At 40.6% G+C, this 25,660-nt stretch overlaps 1 protein-coding gene across 1 annotated transcript in view; it reads right to left on the bottom strand.

Moving 5' to 3' along the window:
* The window catches only part of GLP1R (glucagon like peptide 1 receptor), a gene marked incomplete at its 5' end in the record, with an annotated part of 93,863 nt that overhangs the window by 40,153 nt on the left and 28,050 nt on the right, over positions 1-25,660 (bottom strand). Inside the window, 2 exon segments of the mRNA XM_054397020.1 lie at positions 17,214-17,324; positions 19,038-19,134. Of these exon segments, the coding sequence (XP_054252995.1) occupies positions 17,214-17,324; positions 19,038-19,134 (208 nt within the window).

The raw sequence follows: 25,660 nt of genomic DNA, 5'->3' as shown, positions 1-25,660 counted from the left end.
AATTTGTGGTATTTACTCATCCTCAAATACAATGGGGTAAAGAATCAATGATTCAATAATCCTAATTTATCACCTCTCACAACAGTTATAAAGATTAACAAAAAGGTCCTAAATGACTGGAAGCTTTCAGCACTGGCAACTGCAAAATATACTATTAAAAGGAACCCAAAAAATCAGATTTCATTTAGAGAGGACTATAATTCCACAAGCATTACCCACTATATATAGAAAGTAAAAGGAAGTGGATACTTCAAAGCAGAACAGATACAAGGAAGCATCTCTTGTTTTGAAGAGCAAAAATGGGTATCTGTGCTTTCTTAGGCACAGTGGGATTCTGGAGACTGCACATTCCTGATACAGTCAGATTGTGAAACCTCTCTATGATGTGACTCAAAAGAGAAACAGTTTCCAGTGGGGTCCTGAGCAACAAGCAGCCTTTGACCAGATAAAGTGAGAAGTAGTCCAAGTGATGGGTCTGGGACCTGTCCAAACTGGTCCAGACATTAAGAACATTCTGTACACGGCCACGAGTGACAATGGTCCAACCTGGTGCTTATGGCAAAGAGCTCCAGGAGAGACACGTGGATGTCCTCTTGGGTTTCCGGGGTTGTGGCTATAGAGGCTCAGAAGCTAACTACACTCCAACAGAGAAAGAGATTTTAGCTGCTTATGAAGGAGTGAAAGCTGCTTCTGAAGTGATTAGAACCTAGTCACAACTTCTTCTAGGTCCTGGATTGCCAGTTCTGAATTGGATGTTCAAAGGTAAAGGTTCTTCACCACATCATGCAACAGATGCTACCTGGTCTAAGTGGATGGCTCTGATAACACAGAGAGCTCGAATGGGAAATCTTGAAAGACCTGGTTTGGTGGAGGTGATCACAAACTGGCCAGAAGGCACAAGCTGTGCAAAACCTCCAGAGGAGAGAGTAACTCGTGCTGAGGAAGCTCCTCCTTACAGTGATCTGTCTGATGATGAAAAGAGATATGCTTTGTTCACAGATGGTTCCTGTCGTCTTGTTGGGAACAAGCGGAGATGGAAATCTGCAGTGTGGAGTCCAACGCGCAGAGTTGCAGAAGCGAGAGATGGAGAAGGAGAATCCAGTCAATTTGCAGAGGTAAAAGCTGTCCAGCTAGCTCTTAACGTAGCTGAACGTGAGAGATGGCCAAAGCTTTATCTCTACACCGACTCATGGATGATAGCCAATGCCTTGTGGGGTTGAATAAAAGATTGGAAAAAGAATGGATGGCAGAGAAAAGGAAAGCCTATCTGGGCTGCAGATCTGTGGCAAGACATTGCTGCTCACATTGAAAGAATCCCAGTGAAAGTGAGGCACACTGATGCTCACATTCCTAAGAGCAAAGCTACTGAGGAACAAAAACATAACCATCAGGCAGATCTAGCTGCAAGAGTTTCCCCAAGTGGACACAAACTCTGATCTTGATCCTGATCTTGACTGGAAACACCGAGGTGAGCTGTTCTTAGCTCGGTGGGCCCATGACTCGTCAGGACATCAAGGCAGAGATGCAACCTACCGATGGGCTCGTGACAGATCCATTGACATTTCCATGGATGCTATCACACAAGTCATCCATGACTGTGACATTTGTGCTGCTATTAAGCAGGCAAAGCGGATCAAGCCCTTGTGGTACGGTGACCGATGGTCCAAGTACAAGTATGGTGAAGCCTGGCAGATTGACTACATCACTCTACCTCGTTCTCCATCTGGTAAGCAGTATGTGCTGACTATGGTAGAGGCAAGCACTGGATGGTTGGAAACTTATCCAGTTCCTCATGCAACTGCACGTAACACCTTTCTTGGTCTGGAGAGACAAATCCTGTGGAGACATGGAACTCCAAAGAGAATTGAGTCAGACAATGGAACTCATTTCAAGAACAATCTTGTAAAAAGCTGGGCCAAAGAGCACGGCATCGAGTGGATATTCCACATTCCCTACTATGCACCAGCTGCAGGGAAGATCGAACGCTACAACGGTTTGCTGAAAACCACTCTCAAAGCCATTGGGGGTGGATCTTTGAAAAACTGGGAGAAACATTTAGCACAAGCAACCTGGTTAGTGAATAGTAGAGGTTCAGTGAATCAAGTTGGACCTGCCCAATCAGATTTGTTGTGAAAGGAGGAAGGTGATAGAGTTCCTGTTATCAGAGAAAATAATCTGTTAGGCAAAACTGTTTGGGTATTTTCTCCTTCAGGAGAGGCCAAACCTGTCTGAGGGGTGGTTTCTGCTGAAGGTCCTGGTCACACCTATTGGGTAATGCAAGAAAATGGTGAAATTCAGTGCATTCCACAAAGAAATCTAACTTTGGCTGAGAGAGGTTAAATTCAGAGTGTTGTACAGATACGACATCGTGCCCAAGAGGAGAATCCACAAGATCTACGGTCACAAACCCTATGAACCCTGAGAGCCCTGAGTCACCTGAGAGTCCCTGTTCCTTTCTTTGCTCCATCTGCGAGGAAACAAGCTGTTTGCTGTTTTTCCTGTGATTTGACCCTTTGGGATCATCTACATCTGAGATAGCTGGAATGGATCTTTATTCACTCGTTGTAAATATTATTTTAGATTAGACAAACAGTAGTAGCAGCAAATGGAATTGTTTAGAAGAGGTGGACTGTGATGGTTTGAAACTGTCTCTTTAATTTTTCTTCTTGGAGTTCAAGCAGAGAAAGCTAAAGAGTGTAAATAAGTCACTATTGGGTGTAAGAAAGCAAAGTAATGATTGTTCTAAACACTTCCATTGGATAGATAGAAATGTTTAAGAACTACTACTCAAAACAAAGTAGGCACAGTCGGGGCAACTTGCTGGGCTGTCTGGCTGCTTTTTCTTCTCTTCTGGCTGAAGATAACACACTGACCTTGGCGAGCTAAGTTAACAGCCTTTTTTTGCTTTTAGCTAACTCTGCCAGGAGGGTCTGGGGGGAGGCCCCTTGGGGAAGGTCCACTTTGGGGGGAAGCAAAGGGAGGTTGTTTGTGCTTTTCTGTTGATTGTATATATTTGTAAATGTTATGAAATTTGTATATTTGTACATATTCATTGCATTTCATCATAGATTGTAGATCTGCTTGTAAATACAGCTTTCATTCACTTCCAGACTGAGCTAGCCTGGTTATTATTGGTGTGGGGGGAATTCCAGCTCACACTGACAGCAAAGATACCCATTTTCATTGAGCAAGCTGTGCACTCTAACATTGGTGAAAAGCTTATTACCTCTGTATACATGTGCTAAAGCATCTGTAGCTGTACAGAAAAATTACATCAGTTGGTAAAGACTTTCCTACAGACATCACTGTTATACTCTCTGCAGACCTAGCATTACAGATACAAGCTGCATCTACATGATAAATTGTAGTACTATGCAATAAAACCAAATCCAGCTAGCTCAGGTGTAAGAAGAAATACAGCTCAGTACACTGCCCTGTGCAATATCACCCCTGTGCTTTGCCAGTTATTTCTCCACTACACAAAAGCATACTAATTTAGGGTTTCAAGCTTCACAGCTTCACTAATATTTCTCTGCCTTCCACTCCCAGTTTCTTCTCTTTCTCACTGCCTCCTCTTGCTTTCTCCATTTCACTACTGTCACGTCATTCTTCTTCCTCTACCACATGGATTTCCCTCCATGATCCTCTTCAGCTTTATACTTCCAACCCTCCCCTGTTGTTGTGATGTTTATCTCTGTGCTGCTGGTGTACCTACTCACTGTTGACTTCACCCTGCACTCTCTTACTCCTCTCAGCTTCTTTAATTCACCAGTTATAAAACCAAAAACTAAAAAACAAACCCAAAAAACCCACAATATAACTGAATGAAATTGCAACCTGAGTCCAGTCTCTCACATCTCCTTTATCAAACACATCCCAGAAGCTCTTCCAAACAGTAAGAACACCAAAATCAATGAAGTGCCACATCTCTCTGATCTGAAACCTGCTGTAGCTGGAAGTATGCAAGAAGTCCTGCTTGGTCTGTGCACAAAAAGCACGTTTGGCCTGAGTCCCACAGGATTTGAAGAAAAAGAAGTCTAGAGAACGTACATATGGAATTCACTCCCATAAGCTGCAAGAAGCATATCACCAATACCATCAGATCAGTCTTCCTCATCCACATGCTGAAACGCAGGACAAGGTTTTGACAACACAATTTATGAGCCTTAAACCAGACTTCTGCTGTGTTGAATCTCAAAGTTCTGCAAATCTATAAGTTACTAAATAAAAGCTGTTACTGAAGTTGCTGGATTTACCTTGCCACTACAAAGCAAATCTTACCATCAATCTGATTCTCACCCTCCAGAAACTAGGACCTACCCACAATCCAAAACTAAGGATCTCTTCCATCATTCTATTCCTAATCTTCCCCAAGTCTTTGATGCCATTTTTGTTTCCACTCAATTTTCATTGCTTAGATAGTATTTGGACAGACATACGGACTTAAACATTTCTTTTCCTGCCGATAGCTGCTTCCAATACAACCAGAGATTAAAACAAAACAAACAAAACAAAACAAAACCAAACAACAACCCCACCCCCCACAAAACACAAACTCAGAGGCCCACTGTCATTTGTCAGACAAAAACAATGTTTTCCGCATTCTTGCCCATGCTCTGACTCTGTTTGAAGGAAATTGCTGATGCCGTGCTTCATTAAGCTCCAGGATAACTATCATGCAGGTTTTGTGTGTAGAAGACAGGTTTTTTTGCTTCCAGAAGAAATATGCTGATGAGCACTTGATCCATTTCTAGTGTAATTCATTTCTGCTCATTCCAATTGTCAAAAAGTAAATTAGTTCAAGAAAGTTCAGATGAGTCTGGCCAGGTGCCAACCACCATTATTCATTATTATTGCTATTAAAGTAGTCATGTACCCAGATTCTCTCATAAACATGCTACCCAGAAAAACTCTGTTCTTATTCAACAAAAATTTTAAGTGACATATAGGAATACTAGTACTTAACATTTGGAACATGTTTGAGGAGGATTACTCATACTTTCAAAATTCATAGTAAAGACCTAAGTTTCTTAGGAAAAAATATGGTCTGTTACAGAAAACTCTCAAGGGGAAAAAGTTACCAGCAAAACTAGACAGTAGAAAATAATAATACTGCAAAAAGTTACCAGCAAAATTATACAGTAGAAAATAGTAATACTGCAAAAATTGCACCAGGCGTTTATTTGTTGTGTGAGAGAACATATATGGACTGGATACAAGAGGAGCATTTCCCCTCATCCAAAGATCAAATACAAGAGATCCTTGAAAAAATGAGGAAGAAGTCGGCTGTAGGTTATATAGCTTTTCTAACAAGTTGCTCCCCACCTATGTTCTGACCTTAAGATCAAATATTCATATTCTATCAGAGGATGTTAGAGGTTAGAAGAGACCTCTGGAGATCTTCAAGTCCACCACATGCTGCCAGAGCAGGATCATATAATCTAGTGTAGGTCACACAGAAATGCATCCAGACAGGTCTTGAAAGTCTCCAGAAAAGGAGACTCCACAACTTCTCTGGGGAGCCTGTTCCAGCGCTCCATAATCCTTACAGTAAAGAAGTTCTTCCTCGTGTTGAGGTGGAGCTTCCTGTGCTGTAGTTTACATGCGTTGCCCCTTGTCCTATCACAGGGTGCAAGTGAGAAGACGCTGTCCCTTCCTTCCTGGCACCTAGCCCTCATATTTATATACCCTTATTAAATCACCTCTCCAGACTAAAAAAGCCCCAGAGTCTCTCAAGCCTTTCCTTATAGGTCACATGCTCCAGTCTCTTCATCATCCTGGTAGCTCTCCATTAGACTCTCTCAAGTAGATCCCTGTCCCTCTTGAACTCGGGAGCCCAAAACTGGATGCAATAGTCCACTAGGGCAGAGTAGAGGGGGGAGAAGAACCTCCCTTGATCCGCTGGACACACTCTTCTTAAGGCACCCCAGGATCCCATTGGCCTTCTTGGCCACAAAGGCGCATTGCTGTCCCATGGATAACTTCTTATCCACCAGGTCTCCCAGATTCTCCACAGGGCTGCTCTCTAGCAGATCGCCTCCCTAACCTGTACTGGTGCAGATTATTATTCCTTCCTACGTGCAGGACTCTACACTTACCCTTGTTGAACCAAGCCTCCCAGTTTGGTATCATCAGCAAACCTGCTGAGCAGACATTCTGTTTGTCTGTCTCATCATCAATGTCATTGGTAAAGATATCGAACAGGACTGTACCCAGTACTGATCCCTGAAGGAACTCCACTAGTTACAGCTCTCCAGCTGGACTTGGCACCATTGATCTTTGCACTCTGTTGTGTAACCAGTTCCTAATCCATCTCACTGTCTGTTCATTTATCCCATAATTCCTGAATTTACTCACAAGGATGTTATGCGAGACAGTATCAAAAGCCTTACTAAGGTCAAGGTAGACTGTATCCACTGGTCTCCCTGCATCTACCCATTCAGTTACAACATCATAGAATGCTCTCATATTAGTCAAGCATGATCCCATCTTAGGTACTTGGGAACTTCAACCAACCAACCTAAAACCCAATACTTTAAGAAATTAGTAACATTTAAGTCAGCCAGAGCTATTGAGCTGTTTTCAGCAAAGCACTTAATTATTTAGAACACAAAAGCACTAAATTTATTCAGGTCCTTCATTAGTTCAGTTTACTCTTTGTCCACTGTAACTAAAACCTGCAAGTTCTTACGTACAAGTAACATGAAGGGAGATTTGAGATCCCTACATTGTAGTACAGTATACTCTGTTGAAACAAATAAAAGTAGGTAAATAATACATATTTCAATTATGCAAGACCAGTAATGAAAGCATAGATGAAGTTTAAGGTAATTGGTGAGCTCAAACATGGTGGAAGATAAGCTACCCACCAGACTAGCACAGGCAAGGCACAAAGGTAGTCCAGTAGCCTCCTTGCAGCTGAACACAACAATGTTTATTTCTCACTTAAACATTTTATTCACACATCAGCTGGAGGCAACTTCAAGCAGTCACAGACTGAGGCTCAGCTCTATCCCTGCAGAGCTGTGCCTTGATATGCTTGACAGTACACATCAAGGAATTACTTTAAGAAAAACAACATAGTTATAATCGGAAAAAATGCTGGGAAACATTCAGTCCTGTTAACTACTCCAGCTCTGGCAGATACAGTCACAGCAAGATGATATCCCATAGCATTCATGCTATGTCCAACAAAACAGAACCCAAAATTCTTCCTAGAGAGAGATCCTCAGGTACCTGACATGGACAAAAAGCAGCTGTTCCCATCACCCAGGTATGCACTTCAATGTCTGGCCACATGCAAAGTCTCCTTCTATTCCTATTAAACACCTGATGAGGAGTGCCTAAGTTTTGGCAGCAGCAGCAGAGAAACTGGAGCATACAGCTTTCCGGCATCCCTAAAGTCAGTAAAAAAAAAAAAAAAAAAAACACAAAAACCAACAACAACAACAAAAAAAAACCACCTCACCTCAGATGAAAGTTCATAAGCCATTGCCCTGTTTTATGTACCACAATCCAAAGTTAATCAGCAATTTAAAACTATATTTCTTTTGTTTAAACAAATACAATTGATAAAATAGAGAATTATATTGTCACATGGTCCACAGCGAATGTATGTTAATAACATATCTATTAATGATTTTTTTAAACTATTTCTTCCAATAGCCCCTATATCTAACCTTGAGATGAGCAGCATGTGTTCTAGAGTTCTTTGGTATACTACCAGCTGAGATGAACAAAGAGAGGCAAGAAGTGAACTTGAAATACCAGGGGTGTTTGATTATTATTTTAAGCACACTGAAATTGCAAATTAACTTAAGACATCTTTTAGTGCAAGAAAGGATGATTTTTGAATTGGTGTAGTGGTTGGAGCCACATAATATTCCCTACTCTCAGAATCATGACTTCACAGTGTTTACAGCTGCAGGGCATTACCATGCCAGACAGAAGATTCTCTGCCTCTCCCTCCTTTCTGGTCCATGAACAGGTGGCTGCGCTTCCACTTGTTACAGGATTCCGACAGGTATTCCTTTCCCTTTTGTTCACTATCTATGATGTAATCTGATAGCTTTGTAGCAGAGGAGTAAAAATACTCTTTGTAAATTAAGCTGAAAACTCTCACTCTGCCTTTTTTCCCCTCCATTTTTCTTATCTCTTGGTAAGGAGAAGGAGGAGATTGGGGGGGGGAGCAGAGTTTAGCCAGTGTGCTAAACCATGACAATTAGTTATGGGGCAGCAAACACAAAGCAACATGTTTTTAACTGAAAAAGTTCACATCACTCTCCAGCATTATAGAGAGCTTTCTAGAAATTTGATTTTATTAGAGCAAAGAAGAGAAGAAACTTAAATGTCCAACCATCTTCATTGTATCCAATATCTGAAATGAAATTTATTTTCATGCATGTTAAAAGACAAACAGGTAGTTTTGCTACATGTTCACACAGTCAGCTACTACCTTGGTTCTAAGATCTTGAACTGTGAGACTGGATGACTAAACAAAAAGTGAAAGAGATGAAAACCAGACAAGGTTTAACCTGGTTGTCCAAACCAAATGTTCCAGCTATACATGCACTTCAAAACTGTTCAAAGGAAAGCTCTCACACAGAATTCTGTTTCCCCAGCTGTAGGGCTTTCCACAGACCCACTGAGAAACAACATGTGTTGTTTACTTCAGCCTTCCTTGCACAGGTAACAGCAGTGTTTCACCACCCCACTGTCATTACCCAAGGAAGTCTCACAAACAGCAGCAAGCATTTTCTTTCTGTTTCTGCTTTTTGTTTATGGCACTATGGTGCCCTGTACCTAAACACCCTCCCACTCCAAGTGCAAACAATGCCCAGAGACAGGCAGTGTCCTGGCAGAAAAAAAGAAACAGGACAGCACAATTACTTGAGCATTGGCCTTTCGTGACCATCTTTGATGGGAAGGGGAAGAAGACTAGTAGGACTGTGATGGTTTGAAACTGTCTTTTTAATTTTTCCTTGCAAAGTTCAGAACAGAGAAAGTGAAAGAGTGTAAATAAGTCACTATTGGGTGTAGGAAATCAAAATACTGATTGTTCTAAACACTTCCATTGGATAGATAGAAATGTTTAAGAACTATTACCCAAAACAAAGTGGGCACTCTGCACATTCTGCGTTCTGCAGTGGGGGCAGTTGCTGGGCTGTCTGGCTGCTGTTTCTTCTTCTCTTCTGGCTGAAGATAACACGTACTGACCTTGGCAGCTAAGTTAACAACTCTGCTCTAACTAACTCTGCTTTCTGTCCAAGGGGGACCTGGGGGGGAGGGAAGCTCCTGGGAGAGGGAGGCCCCTTTGGGAAGGATCCCCTTTGGGGGGGAAGCAAAGGGAGCTTGGTTGTGCTTTTCTGTTGATTGTATATATTTGTACATGTTGTGAATTTTGTATATTTGTACATATTCATTGCATTTCATCATAGATGGTAGATTCTGCTTTGTAAATACAGCTTTCATTTGCTTCCAGACTGGGCTAGCCTGGTTATTGTCGGTGGGGGGGGAGGTGGAATTTCAGCTCACACTGACACAAGGACCACACTGCTAATGGTTACAGCTGGGATAAACGTGAAAGAGTTGATCTGGGTGTGTCTTTGCACCTACAGGTACTCTGGAGCAGCAACTCTGTCTCTGGCCTCTATTACCATACCACAGATTTCCCCTAGAGCTTGTTTCATGCAATCACTGTGACTGGGCAAATTTGTGAAGTGCAGCTGTGGTCCTAGATCTCCAAGATGCTCTTCATCTCTTTGTATTTGGTCAGACTCTGACTGCATCTGTAGTAGCAAGAGGTAGCCACACTGTTACTATAAGAGACCATGTGATAGTACTGCTGGGTTATTCTGCTACCAGAGGGACTTTTAGGTCTTTCACATCAGAGGCCAAAAAGCTAACATTGTGTCCAGGGTTCCCCAGGCTGCACTTTGCCTGGTCTTCTGGGAGACTAAAGGAACAGGTGTCACCACTGTTACACAATGTAGTAAAGACAGCGTAATATAGACAATAAAGTGAAGTACAAGAGACAGGTGACCTAAGTAAAGGTGAGTGACAACAGAAGTTATTAGTTAAAATAAAGGATCTCAACACTAGGAAGAAAGTGGATATTGAGGGCACAAGGAATTGCCAAGCATTGAGGACCCATGGTAAACAACAGTTAAGGGCATACAAGCCATCGAGGCCTTTATGTGGCACAAGAAGCATTCAGCATTTAAGAGCTTGGTAGGGCAGTAGTCCTCAAGGAGCTGTGTGTAGCCATATTGGAAGATTTCATAGTAGTGCAACAGTACAGGAAAGACATCGAGGCCCTGGATCACGTCCAGAGACAAGCAGTGAGGCTGCTGAGGGGTTTAGAGGGCATGTTCTATGAAGGAGCAACTGAGGGAACTGGGGCCATTTAGTCTGGAGAAGAGAAAGCTAAGGGGAGATCTTATTGCTCTCTAGCACTACCTGAGAAAAGGTCATAGTGAGGCTGGTGTTGGTCTCTTCTCCCAGATAACTAGCAACAGGATCAGAGGAAATGAGTTTAACTTGTGCCAGAGGAGTCTTAGATTGGACATCAGGAAAAGCTTCTTTACTGAGAGTGGTGAGGCATTAAAACAAGCAGCCCAGGGACATAGTAGAGTTGCCATCAAACACAGATGTGAGGCCTCAGGATATAGTTCAGTGGGCATAGTAGTTGGGTTACGGTTGGACTTGATGATCTTAAAGGTCTTTTCCAACTTTAATGATTCTGTGATATGACAGATCTTACGTCTCCATCCAGGACTGAAGAGAACCCAACACACCTTCTGGTTTACAGTTTCCTCCAAAGAAAGAGACTCCAAATCTGCTAACACTAATTCAAATCAGAGCAAGCAGAATAACCAGGAGTTCCTCAAGATTCACTGCAGTGCCAGGACTAAATACCAATATAGATAAAGACAAGACACCCCAAAACCAGAGACAAGTCCTAAGATGAAAGAAAAAAAACAAAACTCCAACAACCACCCACCAACAAAACAAACAGAAAACCTAACCCAACCAAACCCACAAATATTCAAAGAGTTCTGAAGATTGAGTGGAGATCCAAGTAATAGCCACATCACTGCTAATGCAAGTTTGCAGCCTACCTTTGTGCAGCCAAGTGCATATAGGAGCAACTAAAACTAGTGCCTCTGGAAGGTTTTTTAATTAAAAGGGATTTAGTGCTATTGAACAAAATATCAGAACCCCAGAGGAGGCATAATTGCAAGATGAATTGTGCAGCTCCACAGTTTCCAAATCCACATGGTGTTACTGGCAGCTGGCCTTCAATTACAAAAAGGTAACAAGAAAAAGCACACAGCCAGTGACAGTGAGGTGAGGTACCCACCATCCCTTAAAGAAATACTACTCCCCTTGAAGGTTTCTGTGTTGGTCTTTGCCACAGCTGCTGCCCTAGTATAACTCATGGTAATCTCACAACGTGGACAGCAAGACATGCAAAGTTTACCTGGTATTAACTTCAATGCTACCAATAAATGGTAAAGGATTTCTGGGCTTTCACTGATGGCAAGGTTTGGCCCAAGACACATATGGGAGCAAAAGCTTTGACCCAGAAAGACAGAAGTACTTGAAATATGCCTTCAACAAGCTTTGGCCATGGTCCAAACTCTGTGCTGGCAACTTCACAGAATAAATCCCTTCAGCAGTAACCTCCCTCCTGCTACTTCAGCATTCACATCTTCACCATGAAGACCCACCCAACAGTAGGAGCTGTGTAAGAGAAAAGGGAAGCAAAACAGAGCTGGAGTGAAGCAGCCCATGCAGCTTTGAAACTGCTGTAGTTGCTCTTTCAAAGATGTGTAAGCAGGTGATTTGTTCTGCTGAATTTTTGGTTTGGTGGTGGTGGTTTGTTTTGGGGATTTTTTTGCTTGGTTGGTTTTGGGGGTTTTTTTGGGGGGTGCAGGGAGAAGGGAAGGTAAATAAGACAGCAGAAATAAAGCATGTGCTTGTGTTGATAATCTAATCTATTCTAGACATTTTTCTTTATATTTTCAATGCACTTCAAAACAACTTGGAAAAAACGTGAAGTTGTCTGAAAATTTTTTAATTTTACTACAGCGTCCTAGAAAGCAAGCTAAGTCTGGCCAAATTTAGATTCTCCTCCACCTTCTGCTTGCCCTAATGCCACTGCTTCTCATTGTCTCAAATGGGCTTCCTCACTCCATGCACAAAGCTATTCTTTATGACACTAGACAGACAGAGATGACTTTATGAACTTCTACCTTGTGGTTACAGCCCTGCAATGTCTGGGTTCCTTATTTGCTAGAATACTAAACCCCTGCACTGTGCTGACATATTAGTCATCTATTTCTGATTCTAATGACAATAGCTCAACCTGAATTGAAGCAAAGGCTACTCTAATCCTCAGATCCTTTGGCTTCAGTGTGATACTTATTACCCAGGTACTACCTATACTATCCTTTTTTATACTACCTATAATATCCTTATTTCACAATTTTCTGTTAAGGCAATGACCAATATCCTTGAACCAGATGACTGCTAACAAAACTGCAATCAGAACAATCAGGAACTAGACCTGTATGAACAAAGGGCTGAGGAGTCTATGGGGAAGGAAAAAAAGATTCGAAAGAATGAGGACAAGCCCTCACATTTCAGTGGAATGAAATTCCAAATCCCATTTGCTGCACAGCTACAGACAGAAAAAGGCAGTAGTGAAGTGCTACTAAAGAAACGTGTGATATACCAGCCTTCAGGCCACATCTCAAAATTGCACCTACAATCCAGTGTACAACATTAAGAACACGAGTTTTATTCTCAAGCTTTTCAGTGAACAGATTCCCATCTCCTTGCAGTTGCTCTTGTACACGAAGATAAATGAAAGGTCTGAAGATCTGGAGTAAGTATTACTGCTGAACCCATGCCCACAATGTAGGCACTGATTCAGAAGCTGCCACATTAGAAAGCAAGAAAAAAGTTACAACTCAGTGAGCACCTCTGTAGCAGCAAGCAGAGACAAGAACCTCCTAACACCATGTGAGGTTGGACACTGCCCATACCTGCTGAGCAGGTAAAAAAGCTCTACCATTTTTGGCTTGGCACTTTGCTAGGCAACCTGCTGAGCTACACATGCTGTTGAGCATAAGCTCAAGACTGACAGCCACCAGGATAAAAGTGGGACACAAACAAGAGTAGAAGCTGTTAAAGCATAAGTCTTGCTTGCAAAATCTGTAACTGATCAAGGAATGCTCCAGCATTACAAACTCTTCTCACAAAAATTATTTTCCCTGTCTCCTAATCTGGCTGACTCCATCAGAAAGTTTTAACACCTGACAGTAACTAGTTACTGAGATCCTCCTGCTCCATTCAGCAGGAGACCCAAATTTTCTCTCATATCTCTTAAGAAGCCCTTTTTGTTGCCCTTCAGATCACTTGTCAGATTCTGGGTAGGTTTTGGCTCCCCCAATACTATCCTTGAACAATCAGTGTGTCTGTATGCCTCTTGGGCCACCTATCCTTGCTTCCAACTCCTCCATACTTTTCACAAAAACAGTCAGGTCATAAAGAGACTTGCACTCAATGTTTTCTCCATTTCAATGGAGCCCCACAATATTCAATTTATTCCTTAACAGACTTCTGGGGTTATGGTGTGAAATCTTCCAGCAAACACACTTGAAAACCTGACTCCTAATCAAAGCATCATCAGTCTTCAATGAGTAACCTTGGCTCAGGCACTTCATACTTCATGATGACCTTCAATGAACACATTTTGAGGTACTTCCCAAAGGTGGTCTCATGTTTTTATTTTCTCCACTTTCACCAGGTATAGAAAGGGAAGACCCACAATGCTACCAAGCCTATTTCAAGTTCTAAATAGAGGGCTACACAAGAACAAGTTACAAGGCTTGCTTTAGTGATTACTGTAAGTCACAGTTTCCAATTTCCTATTGTTCTAGATCTTCCATTTTACAGAGGTTACCTCTTCATCATGACAGCCCATTGTCATTCACTTTGAACATGATTCCACAAGGCATCACAAAATTGTAGCATCAAGTCATGGTAATTCAGGCTTCTAAATTGTGTCAGTGGCACTAATACAAACTTCTTGCTTCCTGCTAGACAATGAAAGGCCTCATTATTCCATTTATCCATGTTCCTCGCTGACAAAACGCTGACTTGGGTATATGCACAGCAAGGCAACACATCCAGGTCTAATGACTAATGACTTTCTGAAGAACTTTTGCAATCCTCTCTAGCAAGAGGTTATACAAATTGCTGGTGTTCTTTTCACTGAAACAAACACTGTTTTCAGGATAATTAATTTTCAAAAAACCCACAAAACTTATTTCCAGAAGTATGAAAGATACTGTACATTCCAATAATTTATAATCTGCAGTACTGTGTTAAACCTTGGCTTTCTTTAGCAGTGGTGTTTCAAGTGCAGCTGGAAGTCAAATAACTGCATCCAGGGTCCTCAAAGCAGCAAGGAAACAAGTTTAGAGGAAAGAAGTTTAATCCTGTGAACAGTTTCAGATAACTGATAAAGATTAGCATTATTGGAAAAAATTCTGCAGCATCTAATAATTATATCAATTGATTATGAGGTAAATATTTGTTATATTTATCCATTCTAAAAAAACTTAGCATCTTTATGAATAATCTGAAGAAGATTAGCAAACAGCGTTTTAACTTCAGAGGTTATCAGATTGGCAGTTGCTATCAAGACACTTTAGATAACACAAAAGATAATACAAAATTTAGAAATGCAAACATAGCAGCATAATATTCACCTGGCAGAATACAGAGCAATACATCTTGAAGGGGCAAGTCACCTCACCATAGATCTTAAGCACAGCCAGGACAGGAATAAAATTGCCAAAACATGCAGGTCACTTAGACAAGCAGACAAGGCTGAAGGGGTCAAGTGGCAGCAGGACCTCAGAACATGGGGCAGAAAAAGTGGGGAGCAAATCATCTCATCTTGAGTTTCCTTAAACAGTAAGTATGCCATAATGTTGCTTCTCATCTCTCACCTTGAAACCTTAGTATAAAAAGTATAAAAAGATACATCAAATAAAAGCAAAAACAGCAATCCAGGCTCAGCAATATTGCTTTAGGTACCTTTGGGACAAATTTAAAGCTAGCCAAAAGGTTCAAGGGCTGCAATAACTGACCTGACATTTCCCCATCAAATTTGTACACTTCCAAGCGCCTCTCCTACTCAACAGCAAGAGCTGTTAAGTAACACACATGGTAACCTACTGTAGTGAGTATCTGTGTGTAGGTGTTTGCAGTAGAGACTGCAGGGTGGCCTCTGTAAAATGAGGCTGGAGCTGCACTGTGCTGGACACAGTTGGTTCCAATGGACCCACTGCAGGGTATAGCTGAGCCCTTGGCCAAGATGGTACCACCTCAGGGTAAACATATGTGAGAAAGGGCCAAACACTGCCTGGCAGTGAGAGATGAGCAACAGCCCTGCAAGCACTGAGATCAGAAAGATTGAGGGGAAGAAATGCAGGCAAAGCAGATGTCCTTGCAGCCCCTTGAAATACCATGGTGGATGGGATGAGTTTACCATGGCTGGCTGCCAAATGCCCACCGGCTCATTTCCCCACTCTCCTCTTGAACAGAATAGGAGAGAAAGTAAGACAGAAAAGCTCATTGGTCAAGATAAAGACAGTACCTGGGAGAGGTAACTGTCAAAATGGGGACTGGATGTTGCCAGAGGAAGTAATAGCTGTGGGAAATCTTTTGTGGTTGTAAATTGATAAAAGTACAAGGGATGAAGTTTTAGTGTGTGCATAAATTGTCAGTGTTGTGATGGTATTTTGATTTTGGTGTGAGAATATCCATACACACACCACCACTCCTCCTTCAAGATAATGACAGTTTACTAAGAAAAGCAAAAGGTGCATGTGCAAGCAAAGCAAAATAAAGAATTTAACTGTTCTACAGCAGACAGATGTCCATCCACTTGTTGGGAAGCAGGGCCTCAGCACACATACTCATTAAGGCAAATACCATAATCATGAATGCCTCGACCTGCTTCTTCCTCTTTCCATGAGCTTTTACTGCTAACCAGTGTTATATGGTAGGGAACATTCCTTTGGTCATATCAGGTCAGCTGTCCCAGTTATGTCACCTCCCAAATTCCTGCAGATCCCTCACTTAATGGCCTAGGGCAGGGAGAAGAAGCTTTAATGTTGCACAAGCACTGTTCAGGAACAGCCAAACCACTGGTGTATTATCAACACTTCTAGCCATAAATACAAAGAACAGCATCACACAAGCTGCTATGAAGAAAGTTATCTCCATCCCAGCCAGTCTCAGTACAATTTCCACACTTATTCCTTACCATTTGCATCATGCCCAGGTTCCACATTATCCAATACATCTAAATACCCTCTGACCATCCCATTTTTCCTCTTATTCGTCAAATCCTTTCATGCCAACACTCACAAAATACACTCCATGCTTAAACCATCTTTATGTCAAGCAGTCAGCTTTATACATCCACAACCAGTATCCTTAAGAGAGGCTAAAGCTAATTTGCCACACCAAGACAGCTGGTTAATAAGTTGTTTCATTTAGACTTCAAAATATAGAACAGTCTTCACAAAGAACAAGCTGTACAAATCGCTGGTTTCAAAGACAAAGCAACTTAGTATACATTGCCATCAAGTGGCATCAAAAGTACCTGTACATAAGGGTGTAAATTCTCAAGGTGACACTCAGTCCTCCAGAGGAAAAGTCTTTGAAATCACCAACAATGCCTTAATCTTGAAGCATTCTGAGATGGAAGTTTATTTCAGGAAGCAGTACAAAACACTTTCATTATAGACCTCTTTGTCTTTATCTACTAGATGATGAACTGTCATGTAGCTTTGCTACTTTCATCTGAGTTTTCTAACTACACCAATATCATTGGTAGATTACCTTCATCATACACCACAGTACTCTTGTATTAAGTCACCACTATTCAAGCAACAAAACCAGATGGGAGCACAAAAATCCAAACTAAATGCAACCCTTAAGAACACTCTCTTGTTTTATTTTCATTTTCTTCTGCTAAATGCACATGAAGAGTATATTATACTGAACCCCATTCCTGCAATATGTTGCAGAGAACAGACTGTAACTCAGTCAATTTTATCCTTGCTCAGATTACACGGGGAAAACAAGGTTGATTTAAAGCTGTGCCTGCAGGGAAAGGCTCTTACCTGTGTTAGCCCAGGGGAGATACCAGGGGCAGCTGACATTCACATAGGTGCCAGGTAGTCCATCTGGCCAGCAGGCATAATTGTCAAATGTTCTGTTGCAGAATTTGCCTTCTGCAGAGAGATGGAAGGGAAGGTCATGCCAGTGCTTAGTATTAATACTGCAAGGAGGAAGACTGAAGAGCAGAATGTAACAGAAAGCATGGACATGTGTGTTTAAGCCATAACAGCATAATACAATTAAACTTTGCTGTGGAGTTACATGAGATTTGTCCTAAAGCTTATCCACATACAACAGGAAACCATGGTTTCAGGAGGGAACTGAAGAACAGATTAGGGTCTTTGACTAAATCAAGGGAAAAGAAAGGTAAATCAATAATGATCCATTTGCATCTTCTCTTTTACACTCTTACATTTCAGCTTAATTTAAAATCATTTTTGCTGTGACTATTGTAGCTAATCTTTGAGAAGGGTTCACAATTGTGCACATGGAAAGTCCAACCTAATACACCAGCAAAATACCCCCCAACCCTAACTTTGCATTACAGCTTAGTCCACAAGAGAATACTTCAGCTTCAGATCTATTAGACTCTGAGAGCAGCACTCAACCACTCAAAAAGATAATGGAGCAGAGGCAGACATGTTGTCCTGCTATTGTTGTCATCAGCTACTGCTCTTCACTGCTATAAATAATGCATTAATAGAAGGAAACTTAAGTTTTGAAACAACTCTGACAGATACAACTCTAAATTGAAAGCATTGAAGCATAGAAGAGGCTGCACTGTTTCCAGTTGTGAGCATCATTGACAAGTCACCAGTGTCCTCTAAACGTCATGATGGTGGCACAACTGCTTTCAGCACATTACAGCAGCTCAACTGTAAAGACACGTTGCATCTTCATTTTCATTAATAAACTTATTGCTTGGTTTTGTCTTGGTTTTGTTTGGTTTTTCCCCCCCTTTGGTTGGTTGGATTTTTTGTTGTTTGGAGTTTGTTGTGTTTTGAGGTTAGGTTTGTAGGGCTTTTTTGGTTTGGGTTGTGTTTGGGGTTTTTGTTTAGTTTTTGTATTGGTTTAGGTTTTGGGGTTTATTGGTCAGTTTGGGATGGGTTTTGTTTTGGATTGTGGGGGTTTGGAGGTTAGGATTTTTCTGGGAATTTTTTTCGTGGGGAGTTGTGGTTTGGTTTTTTTTTTTTTTTTTGTTTGGGGGTTTTTATTTGGGCATTTTGTGTGTGTGTCTTTGTGGGGCTTGTTTTGCTTTAGTGCATCTTTGTTTTGGGTGGTTTGTTTCTTTTGTTCTTTATTCAGTTTTTTTTGGGGGGAGGGTGTTGTTTGAGGGTTTTGTCTTTTTTTAAATTTTGGTTTGGTTTAGGAGTTTGATTTTGTTGGTGGTTTTGGTTTTTGGGTTTTTTTGGTAATTATTAGTATTAAAGTCATTTCCTCATTTTAATACTCAAAATAATTTGCACCAATCTTAAGGCCCAAAACATGCTAGGTTGATGTGAACAGCATGGTCCTAGTATTACTAACACCTATATGCTCTCTCTACCCTGACCCCTAAAAAAGTTTCAGGGGTACTACATTAGCACACTACTTCAATGTACTACTGCCACCTCTTGCCTCTGCAAAACACTCTGGACCTGAAGACCAACACCTTTAGGATAAACTTGTTCTATAAAATGCTTCCTCAGCAGAGGGAAAAGTCCCACAGAAAGGGGGCAGAAGCAACTGCAATAAAAAGAAATGGATTGGAAAGTAAGCTGAGGAAGTATTTAAGTTCAGAATCACTCCCTTGCTATTGTTGCCATGAATTTATCAAGCAGGCTTACCTGCCACAATGGGGGGTGCCTCATACAGGTATTTCAGGCATTGGAGCTGATACTCCTTCCACTTCTGCATAACCCCAGAGAGAGACCCATCTGAATTCTGAAAGAGAAATAATGAGTCTCAGACATTGCAGGGCCTTAAACTGTTTTCATGCAGCCTGAATAAGTACACGTGAAAATAACAACCACAAAGCACAACAGGACAGCTTACCATAAAGGGCAGAAGATGCTGCTACATGTTTCCTTAATGGCAATCAAAAGATATCCCTTTCTGATTGTAACACATGGAACTTAAAAAAATCCACACAATTATACTGTGTCCTCACTGAAACCCAAACTGAGCTAGCCTTGCTCTCTTGAACATGCCCCAACTGTGTGATTTATTATCTCATGAAAAGACAGGAACAGCAGCTAGTCCTTTCGAGAGGTTTTCTTTCCAAAAGTGTTTCTGCTACCCTATAAATGAGACCAAGTTAATTCACTGTATTCAGCAGATATTGCCCAAACATGCTTCTAGAACGTGGATGAAAGCTTTTCCAGTTCAACTTTTCTTCCATGAGCAACAGCTTTTCCCCACATCCAGCACATTTCCACAGAAAAAGCAGGGGCCTCCTTTTTTGCACAGTTTGCCAGCCTGCAGGGTCCACCATCATCTACCCTAGGTACTGAGGGGGCAGGAGAAAGTATGTACAGACTCTGTCTGAGCACAAAGGAAATTAGCTGTTGTTAAACTGCAAGATTTAGGGCTGACTGCCCTCTTCTCTCCCCTCCCCACATTTGTATACAATGATTTACAAATGTCAGGATTAGTAGGCCAAAAGTGATCAATAATGCAGAAAACTCAGCATTATTTTTACAGAGAAAGGCTCAAGCATGGATGTCTCAGACACACATACAACACTAAATGGAGAAAAAGTCATTTAATCCCAGCTGCCAACCAGTTTATTAATTGAAACAAGATAAATAATCCTTCTAAGTTTACCCTCATAGCTTCAACTGCTAATTTATTTTCCACTTAAGCTTCTAATCCTTTTTCAGATGATTCGAAGCAAATCAAGCTATGAGAAGTTTTTGAAACAAAACCAACTTTAAACCTATACTGCATTTCAGGAGAGCCAAAGAGAATGCTCTCCACTACAACTGATGTGACTAAAATCTAGACACCAGTGCAATCACAGTGACATTAAAAAAAGTACAACTGGCAGGTTTTGACTACAGGCTTCTCAAGTCCTCAAAGTATTTGAAAAAAAACAGACCATCAGACACATCTGCTTCTGTCTGGATTAAGCCACTACATTAAAATACAAAATGCTCTTGCACATGTGATGAGAAGTACAACAGTTCGTAAATAGCCATGTTGTGTTTCAAGAATAACTGCCTATGTGTTCCTGCAACTTAACCATAGCTAGGACCTCATGGCCATAGCTTCATAAGAAACTAGCAGCTCCCTGTGATGTTAAAAGCACAAAGCTGTGGATCTTTGAAACACTGACCTTTGTGTGCTGAATGTAAATCATCTTATCTATGCCAATAAACATTGCCAGTGTCTGTCTGTGCTAAAGTCTCTAGTGCAAAATTAATGCATCCTGCTTAATTTGAAACCCATGGAGCTATGGAAATACCCAAACCTGTAGTGATCTCTGCTCAGGATATGTGAAGGAGAAATAAAAGCTCATCACCTCAGTTAGGACTACAGGCATGCGTAGAGAAAAGCAACTCACCTCTAAAAATTAAAATGCCATCTGTAGATTCACATAGGCTGAATGAAGAGAGATAAGCACTGTACAGGGAGAGGGAATAGGTTTCAAACATAAGCTTCCCTCTAGGCAGTCTTAAAGTAACTTTTGGGTTATGTAATGTTTCAAAGGTCTTCATTTTACAGGGTAGTAAAATGCTTCACCACCCTCTCAACAGGTTAACATTTTAATGAGAAACATTTTCAGAATGAACTCTTCAACTGATTCAGAGTAATTTCAGAAGCTACTGTCACACATCTTCCGAAAACAGTAATTACTGACCGTGCATGCAGATCAAGTTAGTCTAAATTCAGCTTTTAAAATCATCAAGATGCACACAGTTTCTTCCTAGTCAATACTCCACCTTTTAAAACATCCTGAAAATATCATAAAATTTCTTGCACTAAGACAACAAGCTCTTCTGGAGTCACCAAGCCTTAAAGCATTTTCTTCTAAATGAAGCTTGCATTGACTGCCTTCATGAATGCAGGAATAAGCTGGTTTGGTTACTTAGGAAAAAGCAGGCACCTATCCCTCCGTTTAATGAAAAGGTAGAAACACTCTACTTACATTGTTAGAGTTGTCTTCTCACATTATGAGAAAACAACTCTAACAAAGATTAGAAAACTACAAGAGTAAAACAATTCAACATGCCTTTTTGTGGCAATGACTGATTCGGCAGACCATTTTCTAATTTATCTACAGTCTGTTGCAGTAAGTTTCAAATATAAATTCCAGGACTAAGTAATTTTTTTTTTCTATGCAGCAGTTTACTCTGATTCAGCTAAATACCACATTTTTGTTAAACAAATTGACTTAAATTTCAATATATATTGAAATTTTATTTCAATATATATTAATCCCCATTTCAGAGGTTCTGATTCATATGAACAAGAACCACGAGTTATACAGTGCCCAGTTTTGCAATGCAAGTACTTACTCAAGTAAGAGATACCATATTTTCTTGAAAAGCAATTTAATTCCTTCTTGCAAGTTCAAAGCACTACACACATATGAGGACTCCTGGGTCAGTACAAAAAAATTAGGAGTTAACTGCAAAATTTCACATAATTTTTTAAACTCAAGACTAGACTTTGTTGCTAAAAGCACTGGTCCTTTCATTTTAATTGTGGATTCAGGGTTGGCTTACTTTGGTGGTTGGTTATTGTTTTTGTTGTTGTTTTAGGGTGTTTTTGTTGTTTTGAATTTTTTTGCCACCCACCCCCCCCTTTTTTTTTTTTACCTCTCTCACCATTTATACTCAACCATTAGAAAAAAAACTGGTAGGAGTGCTGCTGTGGATGGAAAAAAGGAAAATGGTTGACTGATTAAGATGGAAAAGTCAGAAGGCAAGAATGGATGAAGGACATTAGAGGCAAGTAACAGCACTGTTTAAGGAGCATAAAATGAATGCAGAAAAATAGAGACAGGCAACAGAGATTGGAAGCCTTTGAATGTATGTATATAATTAGGTGTAAATAATCTGTAATAATGAAGTAGCTCATTCATCAGTCTATAAGCCAGAATTCCTCAAGGTGTTAGGGATTTTTATAGGAGCACATCTTTCTGTAGCCTACTGTAAAAGGAAACACTTAAATCACTTCTCAACACATTTCAAACAATTCTTGCTGCAACAAAACTGGCATCCACATAGCTCCAAGGTGATCAACGCTACAAAAGGACTACTCTAGTACAGTGAAATCTGAGTACACAATACAAACCTGCAGGGGGCTTAGCCCAGACAAAAGGCACCATGAAATGGCATGATTCAGAGTAGAAGGGAGAATTCTCAGAGCTTCAGTAGCAGCCAGTGACTCGTGGGGTTAACTTCTTTCCTCTTCTCCAATCACGATATTAAAAGATATTACATGCAACAGCACACGAAATTCCTCCTTACATTTCTATTCCATACATCTTTTGTGGTCTATTTTCAAATGAGAACACTTAAAAGCACGAAAAAGCTGTAACATAACATTGCAGGATAGTAAGCAAAACTTCAGCTTGCCATTGAGAGCTTATATGTAACATTACTACACCAAGCACCACTCAAGCACTAAGTCTTCAAAAGCAAAACAATAGGCAACCTGGCATTGAATCACATTTTTGTATGGCCTTGGTATTCTTCTCTCTGACACATCTACCTCCCAAGACAAAAGTTCAGATTACATTTACTGCCTTTTATCTCAGAAGCACTAATGAGTTACTTCAAAACTTAACAGCCTTTTTTGAAAATATGAATGTGACACTATTTCAAGGCTGTTATGCTCAGGCTCAGCACAGCAACTAAGTGCAAGACAGGTGAAGATTGCCCATCACTAGCTTTACGCTTCTTCTATCTTGATATTCTTTCCTGCATGATACAGATCTTATGCTGATATAAATGATAATCTAAGACACTACCAGTCTGTATGGATAAAAGGCAACAGAGAGTGGAAGCTCAAGCTGGCCGCTTAAGTGGTTTATTCAAAGCATAGCAAGGACACAAGCTTGAATTTATAAGACAGTTTTGTTCATAGCTCCCTGTTCAAATAGGGGAGAGTACAACACTACCACAGAAAGCTTTTCTGTGACCCAATATTACCCTCTATTTACTTGGATGAGATTATTCCTGTCCAAGAAAGAATTGTTTGCAGGTTTGGAACTTAAATGAATTTGAGGCTTAAATACAGTTTTACACATAAGACTCTGGCTTGCCACAACAGCACCTTTGAGAGCAGAAGTTTAAAAGCACACGCTGTAGCCTTGCACAGCACAACCCTGCAATGTGGCTGTTGATGGAGCAAACTTACTTGCCCCTGCAATGTCATCACTTCTCTCTGCTTCTAATTTGAATTAACTATGAAAGAATATGAATAGCAAGATGCTGATACTACATCACTAAGTCTATCAGTCAAACCTTATCTCTCAATAGTTCCTATAAATTTGCCAAAACACCCCTGCAAATGTTGATGTTCAAATCACCAGTATCTTAGAATATTTGTTTCTTTACCAACAGAAAAATATACCCCAACATTAAACCAAAACACATAATATATTACATTCACATTAATACAGTCCCACTGTTCACCCCACAATAAAGTAATTCTCTTGAGGATCAGTCCTTTGCATACAATGCTTCTTGAAAACCAAAAGATTCCAAAACGTTTTTAGTATGGGAGCAGGGTTTACTGGTCAACTCCCCAGCCTCACTCCTCAAAAAGATACCAGACTGAACATTTTGTAACTACTTAGCTCAGTTTCTGTATAATGAGCTAATCTCAATCCATTATAGGCAATGTTCCTGACTGTCCAGTTACTTTAAGTACTGAAGCTATGTCAAAGGAGGTAAATCAAAAATTACCCTGCTGTCTCTACTATAAAGAGTACAAAAGAAGTACTATTAAAGACACCTGAGCAATACCTTTTCCAGAGTTGATAAAATGAGATCATAGTTTAGGATACCTGACATCCCCCTGATTTCCATATTTATCACATTTTCTTCTTGTATTATTTGCCAAGTACCAAGTTTAATGTAGTTATCTGACATTACGTAAGGCTAAGTGACCCTTTAAGGTAAAGTCATTACTCTCAGTCCTTTCTGTAGGGCTGCTTGACTGATCACATCATATAACATTAATTATGCTTCCCAAGTTGTATTTTACAACATACTTTGTCAGCAGTTGGATCACTCTGGACAAATCCCTCATCCTTCATGAAAGAAAGAAAAAAAAAAAAGAAAAAAAAGGAAAATAAAAGAAAAAAAAGAAAAGGAGGGTAAAGAGGGTCAAAACAACTTCTGTTTCAGAGAAAAGTCTGTTGCCAGCTTCTACAACCTTTTCCTGCAGATGCTTCTGTTTCTTAGTTACTAATGCACCAATGGCTTCGGTATTCTAGAGTGACATTAAAAAAAAAAAAAAAAATCTTTCAGCATCATCCTTGCTACTGAAAGGCAGCAAATGAGCTCCCACAAAAGGAGCTACTGCATTCAGCAAGACACTCCTTGGCAAAAACTGCCAGCTTTTTTCCCTTTGACAGCAGCAGCTTGCAAATCTTGAAAATAGTGTTTCACCAACTGTTGAATCATGGAGACTCCTCTATTCTGTTACTGCCTTAAGACTTCAAGCTTCATCACATCAAGCTTTTGAACTTGAAGACGCAAGAACAAGATCTCATCAGGCATTTTACATCTGATCACAAAAGAGATACCTCCTCTGGCTGTCTCTTCAGAGCTGCTCAGCCCAGATTGACAGCACACTGCAGTCTTGAACAGCAGCACTGGGCCTTCAATAGCTTCCTAAAACACACGAGAGTCTCCCTATTTACTCCTCTGCATAATCAATTTCAAAACAGTATTCCTGCCCATCCAAAGAGCATCCTGAAAGAATAAACACTCCTGTCAAAGGCAAGAGTGTATGTATAAATATCTGCATGGAGTTCTGTTTTGCTTGTGTTTGGGGTTTTGTTGTTTTGGTTGGTTGAGGTTTTTTGTTGGTTCTTTTGTGTGGTTTTTTAGTGTAGGGGTTGTTTTGTGGTGTTGTTAGTGTAGGGGTTTTGTTGGGTTGGTTGGTTTGGGGGGATTTTTGGTTCTTGGGGTTTTTTGTTTGTTTCTTTTTCTCCCCCCTCCCCCCCCTTGGTAGCGTTTGCTATTTTTGTTCTGTTTGTTTTAAATCACAGGTCAAATCCAAACGCAGTCCTTCATCCTGGCCTACCTTGCCCTCAATGTACTTTTCTTCTTATTTTGCCCACTTGCAGAGCTTTAGAAGGAAGAACTGGTTGTGCACAACCCCACAGCAGCCTACAGCAGCACAGCTAATAAGCAGGTATTGAGAATGAGGAGGGGGGAAGGAGGGGACACTAGCTTAAGGAAAAGCTAAGCATGTGCATCCCCTAAAGGTTTAGAAATGAAGATTC

This window comes from Indicator indicator, chromosome 2 (assembly GCF_027791375.1).
Source record: "Indicator indicator isolate 239-I01 chromosome 2, UM_Iind_1.1, whole genome shotgun sequence".
NCBI classification, from domain to species: Eukaryota; Metazoa; Chordata; class Aves; order Piciformes; family Indicatoridae; genus Indicator; species Indicator indicator.
The sequence above is the reverse complement of the archived record's forward strand: the minus strand, read 5'-3'. Positions and strand labels throughout refer to the sequence as shown.